General features: G+C 47.0%; 1 protein-coding gene across 2 annotated transcripts; it reads right to left on the minus strand.

Moving 5' to 3' along the window:
- Nucleotides 1–4,030: 4,030 nt before the first annotated feature.
- Nucleotides 4,031–8,009, minus strand: HSDL1 (hydroxysteroid dehydrogenase like 1). Of its 2 annotated transcripts, XM_065899254.1 has the most exons (5): nucleotides 7,790–8,009; nucleotides 7,015–7,112; nucleotides 6,667–6,852; nucleotides 6,232–6,459; nucleotides 4,031–4,129 (listed from the first exon to the last, which is right to left on the minus strand). In XM_065899254.1, the coding sequence occupies exons 1-5, from the start codon at nucleotides 8,007–8,009 to the stop codon at nucleotides 4,031–4,033; spliced, it is 831 nt and encodes a 276-aa protein (XP_065755326.1). The 2 variants fall into 2 exon arrangements, with proteins under 2 accessions (XP_065755326.1, XP_065755325.1); XM_065899253.1 differs by having other exon boundaries at nucleotides 6,667–7,112.
- Nucleotides 8,010–16,288: the final 8,279 nt, after the last annotated feature.

Consider the following 16,288-nt stretch of genomic DNA (forward strand, 5'->3'; position numbering starts at 1 on the left):
CGGGCTCGGTCCTGCAGAGGACAACCATGGCGAAACGGCTCCTGAAAGCTTCTACTCCAGCGCTCTCCTCCTGGGGCCTTTAGGTGTCCGGAGCAAGAGCCGGGTTCAGCGCGCGCCCCCTGCAAACCGCTACCCGTTTTACCCGCGCGGCACCTGGGACGCGGGCGGGTGAAGTGCTTGCTCAGGGCGTGAGGATGCGAGTCCTCCCCTGACTCCCACCCTGACCGGCGAGACCCCCGCCCCAAGTCCGGTCCGCTCCACTCCTAACCCCTCGCGGCCTCGCCTGGAGCACGGACGCCAAGCGGCTACCCCTTTTGAAGAAACAAGGATTAACGTGTTGAACTCTAGAAGTGCACCCCCCCCCCCAAAATGTCCGGGTGATTGAGATCACGGGCTGTTTTGTGTCTAAATGTTGAGCCGGTCCACACTTGACATTGGACACAACTGGGGGACTGAAAGCCTGTTTTACGTAACGCTGATGACAAATGATGTGCTATATAGTGAGACAAAACTGCTTGCATCTTGTTTGAACTTTCCACGGCACCGTGAAGATACTGCATGGCCCCAATATTAGAAACCACAGTACTGCATCTTCCCTTTAAGAATATTTAACCAAACTCATTTGATATAGTGGCTAAATACAGAATCCCCTACTGGCTTTGTGATCTTCGGCAAGTTGTACCTCAGCTCTTTCGTACCTCACCTTCCTCATCCAAAAAAGAGATACGAATACCTACCTGATAGGATGAGGGTTAAATGAAACATACACACACAGAGCTTGACACACATTCAATAAATGCGGTGGTTACACTAGATCAACCCACACCTGATTAAGTTCTTCCCCCACCCCCGCCCCGCCCCAGGTCGCATCAATGTTAGGAACTTTCAGAGAATTCTTGACCCTCGCACTTGCAAATCCTCAAAATTAAGCACTCCCTGCTGCCACCACGTAAGGTACCTGATCTTAAACTTAACTGTGTTGTTCTACTCAGGGTTCTTTTAACAGCCCTTTAGGTCACTATGCCATTGAATACAAAGCCCAACTGTTAGGAACAGAGGTAAGATGATGCATTGCAAACATCCTTGTCACGTGATAGTGAAGTCGGAAGCGGGGGAAGAGAGACAGCTGCCAGCTCCTGAAAACCCTAGAAACTGCAGGGGGCCTGGGGCATGACAGGAGGTGGCCTGGAAATTGACCAAGGCAGGCTGAGAGCCCCAGAATCCTGGTCTACCGGTTTTCCACCACTCCAGGTTCTAGTAACTTCCTAAACTAACCCTTCACGTATATAATAAAGCATTCACAATTCCACGGGAAGGTAAATCTTTATTAACACTGAGTGCTATTTTAAAGAGTAACAGCCTGAGCCAATACTGAGACAGAGACACAGAGAGACTAGTTTCCGAGGGCAAACAATGTCAACACTGAGGACACCACTTAACCCTCTGGTTCCCAAATGTGCCAAGATTTTAAGTAACTGAGGTTAAAACAAAACAGACTCCTCCAAAGAGCTGTCTCTACTCACTGACTCCCTTTTTCTTCCCACTCTTTCTTGAACCCACTACTTTTCATCCCCACCGCTCCTTTCATCCCCACCACTCGATGAAAATGGATCATGACAAAAGCACCAGTGACCAAAAGCACCATCGCCAATGTCAGTGATCAAAATCAGCCTTCATCTTATTCAACCTATCAGGAGAATGAGAGCAAGAAATCAACTCTGTAGTTTCACAAGATTTATGAGACACGTGGTTACACGCACAATTTTCTTACTGAGTTACCAGCTTTTAATGAGTTACTATCACAGGTGTTTAGAGATTAATTTTTTGTAACTTTTAAATAATTGTTCCTACGGGAAAAAAATGTGTCTCTCTTTCCAAACAACCAATTTACAAACATATGGAGCAAAACCTCTTCCAAAGGAAGCAGAAGCAACTGCTTTTATTGTTGTTTTCAGGCCACAGACTCTTTCAAAGGTTCTTATTTCCCACATTCTTAATAAGAAACCCCATCTACAGTGGTCCGATTATGACTCTCAAATGAGCTCTGGGAAAGGTAAAACCTAAGGAAGAGTCTTGGTTTTGATCTTTCATGAACTTTGCACCAATCAGCATATTTACATATGTCCTGCCAAGGAGAGAATTTCAAAACATCACTGACATGGTTTACTTAGTCTCATCATATAACAATGATCCAACATCTAATCTATAAATGTAAGACACTGCTGTACCACATAACACCTTAGATATAAATATGGTATTTTTACATCAAGTTGCTGCTTCTTCTTATATGTCAATTAAAGTTCAAGTCACTGTGGCATGAAGTCAAACTTTCGCTAGTCTTAATGACCATAAATGGTCGGGTGGGGAAATGCCAAATATGACAAAATAAAGGTTTCCAAGCCAACTTGGAAGCAAAACAGTTCTACGTAGTAGTATCGTAGAAAGGTCAGTTCTACGTAGTATCACTAGTGTGTAAATTTTCACACCTGAAGTTCCTCCTCTTATGTGATGAAGGCCTGATCTGTAAGTTGAAGAGCTCTAAACTTAACTTCTGATCTTGAGTCCAAGTCAGATCTGGAAATACTAAGGCAATGTCACTGGCAAAATTGTGGGCATAACATAAAAGCATGCTTTAGGCCTACTCGTAATGGAATATTATCTCAGGAGAAAGCAATTTCATAAAAGTCCTGATTTCAGTTTACCGGTTTCTGCATCAATGTTGCAATATTAAACTGTGAGTTTCAAATTTGCACATACGGTCATATTCGTATAGTGATTTACAACTGTCAAAGCACTACGTATGTGATTCTCAAAAATGTTTGGCTTTACAGGACCTGAACCAAAAAGACTTCACAGTAGGTTTCAGTGCAAACCCGTATTGTGGTGGGTTGTGCGTAATTATCTTCATACCAATAGAAGTACTCACTGTAATGCATAAATCCATTACACGAACCAAGAATGAGCTTCTAACATTTCAACAGACACAACATGTCATATCACACACACATAATCTGTCCATATTTTAACTACTATTCTATAAATCTTTGATGTTTACACCAATAATGCCACTGGAAAGGACTAATATTACATAGCAAAGTGTTAGACAACAAGGTAAAACAAGCTCTAAAGGGCTAAATTTGTTATAAAATGGGTCATAGGCTGAGAAGTCATTACTCATCCACAGTAATTATAAATCAGAGGATGACTGAGGGTTAATTACTACATGTCCAAATCTAGGAATGAATTAATTCCTTAGTAGATTAAAAAAAACAGAATGTCGTAAGTAATATTATAGTTGGCAAATCTATAGCACAAAATTGGGTAGCCTTGTTTAGTATGAAAAGGAAAAATCTAGAATTTTAATACCCTTAAGATTCCACATTAAGCCATCTTGACGAGAAATCTTTCTTAAAGTAACTTACCCATACATAGTTGCCTAGATGCACACAACAGACACACGTATATGGTTCTCTAACGAAGTATCAGCTGAAGAGCAGCATTTCATACACAGAGAGCCGAACAACTAGAGTTACACAATATAATACAGAGTTCCACTAATTATACCAGCAATCTGACCTAGAAAATAACACTTTTAAATAGTTTTTCCTGATGAACATTTAAAAACCAATACTATAATTCAACTACTGAAATAATTGCCCTTAAGAAACAACACGCGAAACTGTAAGAGCTGACAAGTCACATCATATTTCAATATCAGACTGCGAGTAGCTCTTAGAACAACATAAATCACACAGCTTTCGAACAGCTTAAAAAAAAAAAAGCATCAAAATTTAGGTTGCCTCATGGTTCTTGTGTGGTGGTCGTTGTTTACTCTGTGCCTTCCAAGCGGCCCTTGAGGCTTTTCCACAGCATCCTTAAAAGTGTTATGTTTATTTTGCAAACGATGAGTCAACAGTGTGCTAAATGATCGGTAGAAAGAAAATGCAGAAGATAAATTACATGTGTTCTTCCAAATGTAGAATGCTGCAGGTTCCCCGAGTTGGCAACACTTCCCAACCATCAGCCAGCTTCACGCCTGGCAGGATAAGGCCTCCTTACGCAGGGAACGATTGAGAATATTTGCTCCCCACACCCAGAGCCATTCAGGCATATACTGTGCAAAAAGAAACTAAAAATGAAAGAGAAAAAGACCGTAAGGTTAGAACCCAAAGTCATCGACAACAGAACGCACAGATCAGCAATCGTTTAAACCAACAAACATCACCAATCCCATTAAATACAAAAAAGGGGAAAACCTTAGGCGCTACTGCACTGAGCACCTACTTTTGTATAAGACCCTATGCTAGCCTCTCTGGGGAACAGAAATGTGATCCCCGCCCACCCGCCCCCTTCCTCTAATGAGGCGGGACAGACCTACACGCAGTGATACGATTTCATCTTTACTTAACGTGACATGAACAGTATGGAATGTGGATAAGAATTACAAATCAGCCCAGAAATAAAAGGCAGGTGAAAGAGAAAACTGCATACGTGCTTAGTTCTGCGTGAGAAAACTGGGGACTGAGGGGCAGAGTGGTGCTAAGATAAGCAAAAGCACTGAGTCAAAAACACCAGGACTCTGAGAGAGTGTCTTGAGGTGTGACGTGGAAGCCTCGGGGATACAGGGAGGATGTCCGCTGATGCTGCTCTGCTCCAGGGGGTCTCCAGGGCCACGTCCCCCCAGGGGACATTCGGCAAGGTCCAGAAACAGTATTAGCTGTCACAAGTGGGGTGGTGGCGCTACCGGCATCTCGTGGGCAGAGGTTCAGGACGCTGTGAGCATCGTACAGCGCACAGGAAGGTCCCACAACAAGGAACGAGCCAACCTCTACGCCACTAGTGCCCAGGGGGAGAAGCCCTGCGCAACACTGACGGCTCTGTCCGAGACTGAGCGAAAGTTTAACACCTTGTGTGTGAAGGAGGGGAGATGGACGGGCCCCTGGCAGGTGCTGATGTTCTAGCCTTGACCAGAGGTGTAGTGATACAGGTCACTCCACATTCTCCTTAAGAAACAGACCCAGGTCACTCTGCTATTCCAGGAACCACAGTGAACAAGGAGGGGGTCCCCGCACGATGAACTGTGGGGTGAGGGTCCCAGAGGTGCAGCTGTTCCCAGCAGGTTCCACAGAAGCTTCAGCTTAGCCACCTTGGAGACAGGGGTCCCGTGTTTGGCCTGGAGCCGTAAGTAACTACCTGTGAAAATGACCAAGGTCTCTTTGGACCTCTTTAAAGAGTCAGGATTTCATGGAAAAAAAATACCCAAATACTCCTCCTTGGGGCCACTGTCCTAAAGCAAAAGGCTCTAAAATCCAAGGAGATGAAAGAAGGCAATATATGGTCCCTTAGGACGACTCTGTAAGGAGGGTCGCATTGAAACATGGGGGCCCCTGACACAGGCTAGGTCATCGGATCCCCCTCCAAAGGGCATTTTTTTTTTCAGTATTTATTGAGTGGAGATTGAAGCAGCATCTAGAAATCTGTTTGTTTTAAAACTCCTCTCATGACCACTTGTCCACTACAGGGGGGACCAGCATCAAGATGGATTCTGCCCGTTTCCTAAGGACGGGCAGGCAGAGACTCACTGGCTTGTCCCGGGGAGGTTTCAGCACACTGGGCAGTGGGAGGGAAAGAGCTAATGGAAGAGGAGAGAATTTCATCCTCTGGGTACTGACGGATCACCTCCGGAGGCTGACTCATCGGCCTGTTGAGATAACAGCAGTAACAGGAAAGGGATGCCAAGTCTCCAGGCACCAGGAACTGCAGAAGAGCCAGGGTGGTGGGGGTTGGGTTCTGCAAGGCTCTGGGCGCCTTCGGGGATCCTGACCCGTGTGCCCAGGCCTGCTCCTGACCAATGTGACACAGAGTAGCTCCCCTGGGGACCCGGCTCAGTAGGACTTGGGAACAACGAGCTGAGGGGAGGACGTCCACAGCGATGGTCCACATCCAGGTCGTCGGAAAAGCGCATAGCGCTGAAAACACAAATGCCATGCGTTCCCCAGAGACTGAGACAGGCGGGACTTAAAAAGGTAAGAAACAAACGGGAATGGAGAAGATGGAAAGGAACTCAAAGAACGTGAGCTGGATCCTTAAACCGGAGCACGCTAAGGTTTGCGAGTCAGAACTCACAATCCTCATCTCTCAGCATCACGCTTCAGTCAGATTCCCAAGTGTCGTTTTAAAAAGGTTCAGGATGCATTGACCTAATTACGAGAGCCGAGCGCACACTGTTACCTGGATGGAATGGGACCAGTATCCCGTGGTCCTTTTCGAAATGCCAAGGGTAGAAACAGCATGATGTGCGTACACTTGTGGCGAAGGCACCAACCACGGGCACTTGTGCAGAAAGCTGCCAGGGGCGGACGCGTTGGTAGCTACGTAGAACGGGATTAGACTCTGTACGAAAATTCCTTTGGAAGCGTATTCATACTGCAATGCTCTGCTGAAGTGGTCTAAGTAAGCCTGTTGAAACAGGAGGGGACAAGACCTAATTTTTCAGGAACTCGGAAGAAATTCAGGAGAAAAGAAAAGACTTAATGGTCATTTCAGGGAAAAAAATACAGCACGAGCAAACGAGCTGCTGACAAAGAGCTCAACAAACCGGACCAAACCATCGTGATAAACACGGTCCTGCATGGTGATTTCACTTTCCAACTGGGGACGCGTTACCTTAGACGCGGAAAACGCCGCCAGCTGGGGGGTTGGCTTGCAGCAGGAGCCGGAGGAGATGGTGACGATGGCCCCTTTCTTCCTCTCCACCATCCCGGGTAACACGATGTGCACCATCAGACTGGCGGCGGCAACGTTCACGTTGACGATGTCCCAGAGCGTGTCCTCCGAGACCTGCGTGAAGTACTGCGGGTAGGGGTAGAACACGCCCACGTTGTTCACCAGGATGCCAACGTCTCTGTCCTTCAGGGCTTCCCGAATCAGGCCGTAGATCTCGCGGCCGTTGCTGAAGTCCGCGACAATGACGTCAGTCTCCACGTTGTAGGCGTCAGCTATGTCTTTAGCGACCGTCTGCAGCTTCTCTTGGTTCCGACTGATCAGGACGATGTTGAGCCCGCGGCTGGCCAGCTCCTCTGCGTAGGCCCTTCCAATCCCATCTGTTGCGCCTACAGTACAAGCGGGGACAAGGGAGCAAACTCGTTTCTCAGTGTGACCTTTAAAATGGACGTTAAATACACTGTGTCCGGGTTTAATCAGAGAAGGAGCCACACTAGAAATAAACCGAGTTCTGTAAGTGATCAGTCAAGCACAAGGTCAAATCCATGACACAAGCCAGTCAAATACTCGCCCAGACACTCTGACAGGCAGAGGCAGAGCTGTTTTACATTCACCAAGTTGACTGTGAGACACAGGGGGAAACTGTTTTCAAACTCTCATCTGGCTTGAATGAGTGCCAGGGGGTACTTTCCTGGGAAACAATGGTAAATTAAGATGAAATTTAAAATAAGGGAAGTGTTTCTGCAAGTGGTACCAGTTTGTAAGGACACTTTGAAAACAGAGAGCAAGAAGGAAAAGCAAAGGCTAGGAAGGTGGGGCTGGAGCTGGACTGGGAACAGGAGGGGCAGAATGAGAAGCACAGAAATCACAGGGAAATTCTTCCAGGACGAGGGCGGTAAGAAATGCGCACATAATCATAACAGAGTGGTTTTATTTTTTTATCCCATGAAAACATTACATCAAATTCAGTAACTCCAGGAATGATGCATCCAACTTAAAACACAGATTAAACAGGAAAGATGATTTCATTTTTAGATTAGGCAAGAACTGAAAACTCATCTCTTACCACTCACGACTGCCCATCTTCCATACTGCTTGATCAGGTCTGCTCTGCTCACCAGGCGCGGGATGAAATGCAGCCTGATGAGGCTGTAGAAGTCACAGACGACGGTGATGCTTTTTCTGGCCGTGTACCAGGCTCCAACCAAGGCGAGGGCTTCCATGTAGCAGTTGCAGGACCTGGCGATTTCCCTGTACAAGAGGTAGAAGCTGTCGACGGCAGCCATGGCGGCCTGCAAGGGAGGGCAGCGAGAGAGAGAGGTGGCCTTTGCTTAGTAAGTTAAAGGAACACGCACAGTGCGCGGGAAGAAAGGAATCTGAGGACATCAGAGCTTAACAATTTTGCATTCAATAACAGTAACCGTTCAGATGCACATAGCCCATGGATCCAGACAATTTACGATCTCATTATTTAACATCTGTAGCTTATAAAGTTCTTTCCTTCCAAGAAGATTAGTCAACATAGTTATCAAGAGTTACCAAATTCCTACTAAAATCCAGGCACTGCGGCACTAAACGTTGTGGCTACGGAGATAAGCACAACATGCCCTATGCCAGAAAAAGCTCCTGGTCCAGCACAGCGACAGACACAGAGCTTTTAATTCACGTAACAGCTGAGAGGTATGTTTCTTTCTTTTACCGAATTTATATGTATTCAAAACCGGCAAGCGCCGAGGGCCTACTATCCCTGGAGAGACAGAGTAGAAGAAACAGAGGCAATGTTAAGACACGGCCTTGGCCTCAAAGACCTTACAACCCATTTGTGACAAAACTAAGCTCTAATAAACTTTAACATCAAATAAACATAAATTAGATTATGTATGAATAATATTCATAAATATATATTTAAAAAGAGATACTCCCCAAACTTGAAGAAATGGTTTTCGCAAACGATAGTGCATAAGCGTGCTCCATCGTGCTGATGTCACTGGCACACCATTACCGTTCCGTGGCCCCTTAACGTTTGGGGAAAGAAAAGCCCAATTCAATTCTTCTAAGTATTCACACAGCAAGCATCGCGATGCACCTATTATGTGCCACGTACCGTGACTGACGCTAAGGACTCAAAGATGAAGTAAATAACTACCTAGAAGAAGAGACGAACATTTAACAGAACAACTTTAAATGCCATACGAACTGGTGTATGCATGCCTGTGCTCAGAAAGGCAGAGAAAGGCCGGGCACGACCAAGGCTGATGAACTTCATCCTGGACTAGACCCGGGAAGCCACTGAGGCCTGAGCCAACTGTGTGCTATCAAGTGAGGGTCAAACATCAAAAAGGTCAGAACAGACCACAATTAAATTACAGGGAGCTCCGATATGCACAAACACAAGGATACGGCATTTATTGTATATTAATAAAAGAAAATAGATTTAAGCCAAACAAACATTTATATAAAACTTCTGGAAGTGGCCCCTTTCAAAGAAACTGCATTAGAATAGGAAAAAAATAAATCCTGAAACTAAGAAAAATCCCCGACAATAGCAGCAAAAGTTGGCATAAGCTTAAGGAAGAATAAGTGAATTCCTTCCCACTTGGCCGCAATGCAAAGAGGAGAAAACAAATTAACCTCTGGAATGGGACACAAAGTAAGAATGATACCACACTGTGGTAACAGGCACATAAAATAACGAAAAAACCACTGACTATAAATAGGTATATAGCGATATATATCTGTGTGTTGAGTATACACCTGAGTCTGCAGTCCAATCTACAAACCAACAAAACATACAAAAGAAATACGACAGAAAACTGAAAGCAATAGGCAGTGGGATTCCTAAATGCCTTACAATGAGGATATAACCCCTCAAACGTTAAAATTTCCACTCCTACCGTAACTCTAAGTGGGTGTGGCATTAAGTAAGTTAAAGAAACGTCCTTCTCAAATAGCATTACAGGAAATGACTGAAGGGGCCACCTTGGTTCCAGTAAGTAAAGTGCTGTACACTTTGGGGTTCTGTTCAGAGAAACTTACCTCCTACGACGAGGATGCCAAGATTGGTCAAGAAAAGAAAACATTATAAACTTTATTAAGCACACAAACCAAGTACTTAATAAGATAAAAACAATTACATGCTCCTCTGGGGTAATGCTTCTTCATGGACCACACTGGCTGAGATTCCCTAAAACATGAACTATCAAGATCAATGCAGTCCGGGCTGAAGATGCTTTTCTTTTTCTGGTCCGTCCGCCCCACTAAGGCCGTACACTCCGGGCACTGCTCCAAATCCTCTGAAAGACGCTCACAGTCACGGTCATCCACCTTAAACGTGTTCACCCCTTTTCTGCTGTGCATGGGCACCTCTCAAAGCTTCCAGATGCTAGCGATGAGGTAGTGACGTGTCACCCCCTCCAAGGGTCCCCGCTGCTGCAGCATCTCAACACACAGCCCCGTCCTGAGGGGGCAGCGCCGGCTGGAGAGGCCCCTGCCGGGCACTGAGCACTCTCACACTGGCTGCCACCCCCGAATGGCGCTAATTCGATCCCCAGAGAAACAGCCAAAACATTAGCTTCTTATAAGGAAGAACATAAAAACTGAGACTCCAAACCCAACCACCCTAAGTTAGGAGTTCCTGAGATAATTTTTTAAGGTGGACACGTGCCTTTTGTCATAACTAATCAAATACCAGGCCATGAAGAAAGCAAATGTGAAACATAATACTTGTATGCACCAGTACTTTTCAAACAAAATGTGATAAAATTCGAAATAACAAAACTATGACCAAAAAACTAGATACTTGGAACATTAAATCTATTCTTCAAAATAACAGGTGGGCATACATCTAAAATGTTAAAACAGTGTTTTCAATGAAAAATCGAGAACCACATATCAAGGACTAATGGATCGTAGCCAAAGAAATACTTGTGGGAAAATGAATTGCAGGAGTGTCTGTAATAGGGTTCCAGCTAAAAAGGTCAGGTATGCCTCAGGGAATGACTCACCCCAAGGGGAAGCTGTGTAAAGGGAACTTCGACCCTCTCAAACACCATTTTTTTCAAGAATTGAACGTCTCAGAAGGAAAAAGTTCAGCAAAAGAAGCCTGACTGTGACAGAGTTCCCCGATTTTTCTGCTCAAGTCATTAAGTACCCGTGGTTTCCTCTTACCTCCTCTGCCAGCCCCGGGCCTTCAGGAATACACTGCTCTGCCTTCTCTTCAGGACAAGCTGTGAACAAAAACCAGCAGGAAACAAATGCCTCTCCTTCACAGCTCAGCTGGGATAAATTTATATAAAACTACGACCAAAGCGTTTTAAAAGTTAAGGAAACGGAACAACTCTCGTGCCGTGATTCCCTGCACAGGCAGCGACGCATCCCCTGGTCTGGGAAGAAGGCAGGCGCCGCCAGTGCCCGTCTGGTGGAAGGCTGGGCTGGGAGGCATCCCGGCTCCTGCACCTCGTTCCTTAAGGAACATTTCGTCACACAGGACAAAATCTGTCCAGACCGCTTGGAGGCAGACCCAGGACGGCAAGCACACGCCCTGCCCCCGACCTGTCCCGAGCATCTGCTGGGCTTCCCCGGGCCTCATCCTCCTCTCTGCAAACCACTGTGCTCGCTCCAGCCACAGAGAACTAGACCCTCCGCTTGGCCGCAGCACCTGTTCCACACTCCCGGCAGATCCCGGCTGCCCACCTGAGCACGTGGGTCCTGGGCTGGCGGCAACGGCAGGGAGGGATGGCCCCTTCCAGCCTGCCTGGGGCCGGGGGCTTACGGATGAGGAGACAGAAGGAACCGCCAGTGCCACCTCTCCCCTCTCCCTCCGCCCTAGACACCGCCTGGTGCCTGTTTCGGATTTGAAACCCCCCACCCAAGGCTGCGTTCCCTGGGGGGCCGCATCTCCCCACACACCCCTCCAGCACCTCACACAACGCCTGGCGCGGACGGACAGGAGCGCCCAGACCAGCTGCTGCATGAAATCGCACCACCCAGCCTAGCTCAGCTCAGTCCCATCCCGCGGGGAGGGGACCACCAAACCAACACCTGCGATCCTTTACAAAAAGAAACCCCTCGTGGGCAAGGCCCCCGGGGCCGTCCTGCGCAGGCCCAGCAGGAGCTGTACAGGCATCGGAGGGGAGCAGAGATCAGCAGTGCCAGGGCCTCCAACCCCGCTTCTCAACTCCACCCACGGATCCCCTGCACCACCAGTCAGGGGGGACCGTCACGGTATTTTAAATTGCAATTCTGTCACAGACAGCTACCTTACACGTTGATTATCATCGCTGGATTTTTTTTTTAATCGCGCATCATCAGAGGGCTGACGGCATTCTAGGTCTGGGATGCATCCCATCGTTCCCCAGGGGCAGCTCAACGTGGACAGACCTGACTCACGCCAACCAAACTCACAAAAGACTGATAAATTCAAAAGCCAATTTAGTTATGAATAAATGATGCAGCCAAGAAGTCTAAACACGCACGGTCACTAGGCTGTAGGAAAGTCTACAGACTACTAGAACAGCAACGAAGAAAGCAGTGAGTGTCGGACGCCGAGGACCCGGGCTGGGTCTCTCAACAGAGCGATTCCCCACGGAGGAGGGCAGGGGCGAGACGTGCCCAGGCACAGCCCGGCCTGCTGGGAAATGGTGACAACAGCAACGAGCTCACGGCGCGGGATGCACACCCAGGGGTGGAAACGGGGCCGGGAGGGGAGCCCAGGCTGTGAGATGCCTTTACGCCACACAGAAACGCTGGGCCAAAGGCAGGAGCTCATCAGGTTTAGCGCAGAAGGCAGCTGGCGGCAGTGGAGGGGCAATGGCCTTGCGGGCAGGAAGTCAGGCGGCCTGGGCCCTGGTCCATCCAGACGGGGACGAAGCAAAGCTAGACGGAGAGCACGCAGCTTCGTGACCGACTCCCTGCCGCTCCTCAGACACGCCAGACATTTTCACCCACTTGCTCGCACCTCAATGAATCATAAATGGCAAAGGATTGGGAATTCTACATGCCCGACATCCTCTTAATCCTCTCCCCATCCGTAAGTAGCTGATGGAAAATAATGTCTTTCTAATGGAAGAAGAAATCAGGACTCCCCCACAAAGCCATTCAGTTCTAGGAAAGCTCATGGAAGCAGTTTTAAAGGGGTTTACTACACATTCAGGTCGAGAAGGCTACCAAGGTACGCACAGATAGCAGGCTGCTTTTCACTTGCTTTGGGGGTTTGACTAGTTCATTGTTCTGTGGATAGGTACTAGTCTAAAACCGAGAGAAATCCATTACTTAGAAAGCAACACTGAAACACAGTAAAATCCTGGTCCCTGTACACCCTACCTGTACAAGTTATTATAAAGCTTTGTTTTCTTGCCTCTACGGAAACTAAGACATCAGTGAACAACAGAGGCAAACAGTCAGAACTGTCCCTGAAATATGAAACGCAGTGCAATTCCCTACTTCTAGGCATTTTCTACTTCTCCAGGGCAATACTCATCAGGGCTAAAGGACCCTTAGGTAAACTACAGAATCTGAGTGATTATGACGTGTCAGGGTAGACGCACCCTCGGCAGAAATGGCACCACTCTGGCCAGTGACGCTGATACAGGGGAGGCTCTGCACGTGCCGGAGTAGGGGGCATATGGGGTCTCCGTACCTTCCTATCGATTTTATTATAAACCCAAAACTGCTCCAAAAGAGCCTTAAAAAAACCCTTTGAGGTAACATCACAACTATGAAGGCATCATGGGAAAACTATGGTCGAGACTCCAGGAGCAAAGTCACGTCTTCAAAGCGCGGCTGCTGTGCCTGTAACATTATCCTGACCTACAGTTTAGCTGACTCAACTTCACCGTGAAAAAGGCGATCAGACCTAATACAAAACCCTTCGGGAATCAAAGAACTCTGGGAGCAGTGTCTTGGCTGAAACACAGGCATCCCCAGGCTATCCAAATGAATGCTACCTGGGGGTGATGCTACAAGAACCTAAGACAGATTGTCCAAAATGTTTTCAAAGAAAATAAAGCAAGTATGATGGAAAAAAGACAATTAAAACACCACCAAACAAAAGGTAGTGGGGTTGGTAGATAATGGCCCTCCAATATGCCCACACCCTAATCCTCCTGTAGCAAGGGGACTTTGAAGATTAAGGATCTTGAGATGGGGAGAACATCCTGCATTATCCAGGTGGGTCCAACGTGATCACACGTGTCCTTATTAGATGGAGGCAGAAGGGTCAGAGTCAGAGAAGGAGCTGTGACCAAGAAGCAGAGGTCAGAGAGCGCGAGGGAGATTTAAAGACCAGAGGCTGCTGGACTGAAGATGCAGAGAGGGGTCACAGGTCAAGGAAGGCAGGCACCTCCAGAATCTGGCAAAGGCCAAGATACGGACTCTCCCCAGAGCCTCCCCGAGCGACACAACCGTGCTGACACCCTGGCTTTAGTCCAGTGGGACTGACTTGAGACTTCTGACTTCCAAAACTGTAAGAGAATAACTATGCCTCGTTTTAAGGCACTGAGCTTGTAGCACTTTGTTACAGCAGTCATAGGAAATTAAGATGGAGGGACGGACAGACTGTCAGTCTAGTTTTTAAGACAGTATAGAGACAAGTTGCAAATCCTGAAACATCCCTCAAACCAAAACCTTCCAGTGTATTCAGGAAGCAGAAAGTATCCTCAGAGGCTCCTCAGATCTTTGACTGGCTGAGGCCGTCCTCACCACCCTCGTCAACGGCCGGCACTTTCCAGTAAGGCTGCAGGGTTAGGACTTTAAACTTTTTTTTAATAGAAATCTCACTTCACTCAGACCCTTGCTCTCAGCACTCCCATCCTGTCTCTCCTCGCAAGACCAGCTCAAGTCCCATCCCCTCTCCCCAGCTCAGTCCCAGGACTCACGGACAAGCACCACGACACGCCAGCCCTGGGGATGGACCCATGGACGGGAGGCCCACGCCCCTCTTCCTTTCCCTTCCCAGGTCTCCACACCCACCAGCATGAGTTCCCCTCCGTCTCTCTCCCCCACGTGACACTTAAACACTTAAACAGAATGTGGAGCAGTGCAGTAACTGGACTCTATCTTGGTTCCTCAGCTAGAACACAGGCCTCTCGAGGGCAGGAAATATATCTAAAACTAATTTTTCTGTAATTTAAGAAAACTGGAAAATGTACACAAAAGTTGTAAAACTTATTATGCACAGTTCAAAGAGTAATGAACAAAACACCCGCACAGACACCCTACTTCACAAATCAAAGCAGTCTTAGGAGCCCCGATGCTCCCTCCCTGGTCACATCCCCTTCTGCCACCGGGGGTGGGGGGCGGTAATCAATCTCCTAAATTCTGATGTAATATTCCCTTGCTTTTTTTTTTTTTTTTTTAATAGTTGTACTATTACTGCAGCGTGGATTCTGACATATTCCGTTTTCCCTGGTTCTGACCTTTACATAAAGGAATCAAACCCCTTCGGTATGCTTTGGTGCCTTCTTTCAGTCAGCGTTGTCTTTGAGACTCATCCACGCCTCCGTAGCTGTAGGCTATATACTCTCACTGCCACGCTACCTCACAGTACAGACACACAATGCATATAACCATTCTACTGCTGATGGGTTGTTCTCGTTGGTTTTCACTTTACAATTATGAACGGCACTGCCGTGAACCTTCTCGTGCATGTCTCCTAGGCACGTGTACAAGAGTTCCTCAAAGGGATAGGCCTATGAGTCGAACTGCTGGGCCACAGGGCATCCAGGCCTACAGCGAGATGTAGCCAAAGCGGCTGCACCAATTTACACGCCCACCAGCAGCAAGTGTGAGCGCATGCTGTCTCCTCTCGATGGCTGGCAACGTCCACCAGTTCACTTCCTGCCAAAGGCTGGCTGTGAAACGGGATCTCACCATGGTTTTCACTGGCATTTCCTGACTACTGATAAGGCTGACTGGCACCCTTTTGATGTTTATGTGCTGTTTGTGTTTTCTCATCTATGAAATGCCTGTTCCTAGCTTTTGACGTGTTGTCTTTTTCTTTCAGAGTTATATGAATTCTTTCCATATTGTAGATACTAGTTCTCTGTACGCTTTGTCTCTTTATAGTGCCTTTGATGAACTGAATGTCTTAACATTAATGTAGTCAAATTTATCTATCTTTTCCCTGCATGGTTTGTGCTTGTCATGTTTTATTTCAGAAATCCCATCCTAGTCCCAAGTCCTAAAGATATTTTCCCATATTATTTTCCAAAATTTTTTTTACAGTTTTGTTTTTCAGATTTAATTCTTTAATCCTCCCACAGCCTTGTGATGGTGTGAGGCTGGGATCACATCCATCTTTACTATTCCTCCTCAGCACCTGGCGTGGTGCCAGGTATATGACATTTATTTAATAAACAGAAGCAAATAATGCTTTGTGTTCAAAGTTCAAACTTCCCTCTCGGGGAGAGAAAACTTGAGAAGCTTCTCAAACTTTGCATCAGCACTTTGACGAAGTTATTATTGGTGTATCATGACTTTCTGGAATTTCCTTACCTTCCTTTGCCAAGTTTCAGTACACCACTACCATGAATTGCATGGAAAGAGCAGAACACGGGAGCTCTCATCC

The sequence above is a fragment of the Phocoena phocoena genome, chromosome 20, assembly GCF_963924675.1.
Source record: "Phocoena phocoena chromosome 20, mPhoPho1.1, whole genome shotgun sequence".
Lineage (NCBI taxonomy): Eukaryota > Metazoa > Chordata > Mammalia > Artiodactyla > Phocoenidae > Phocoena > Phocoena phocoena.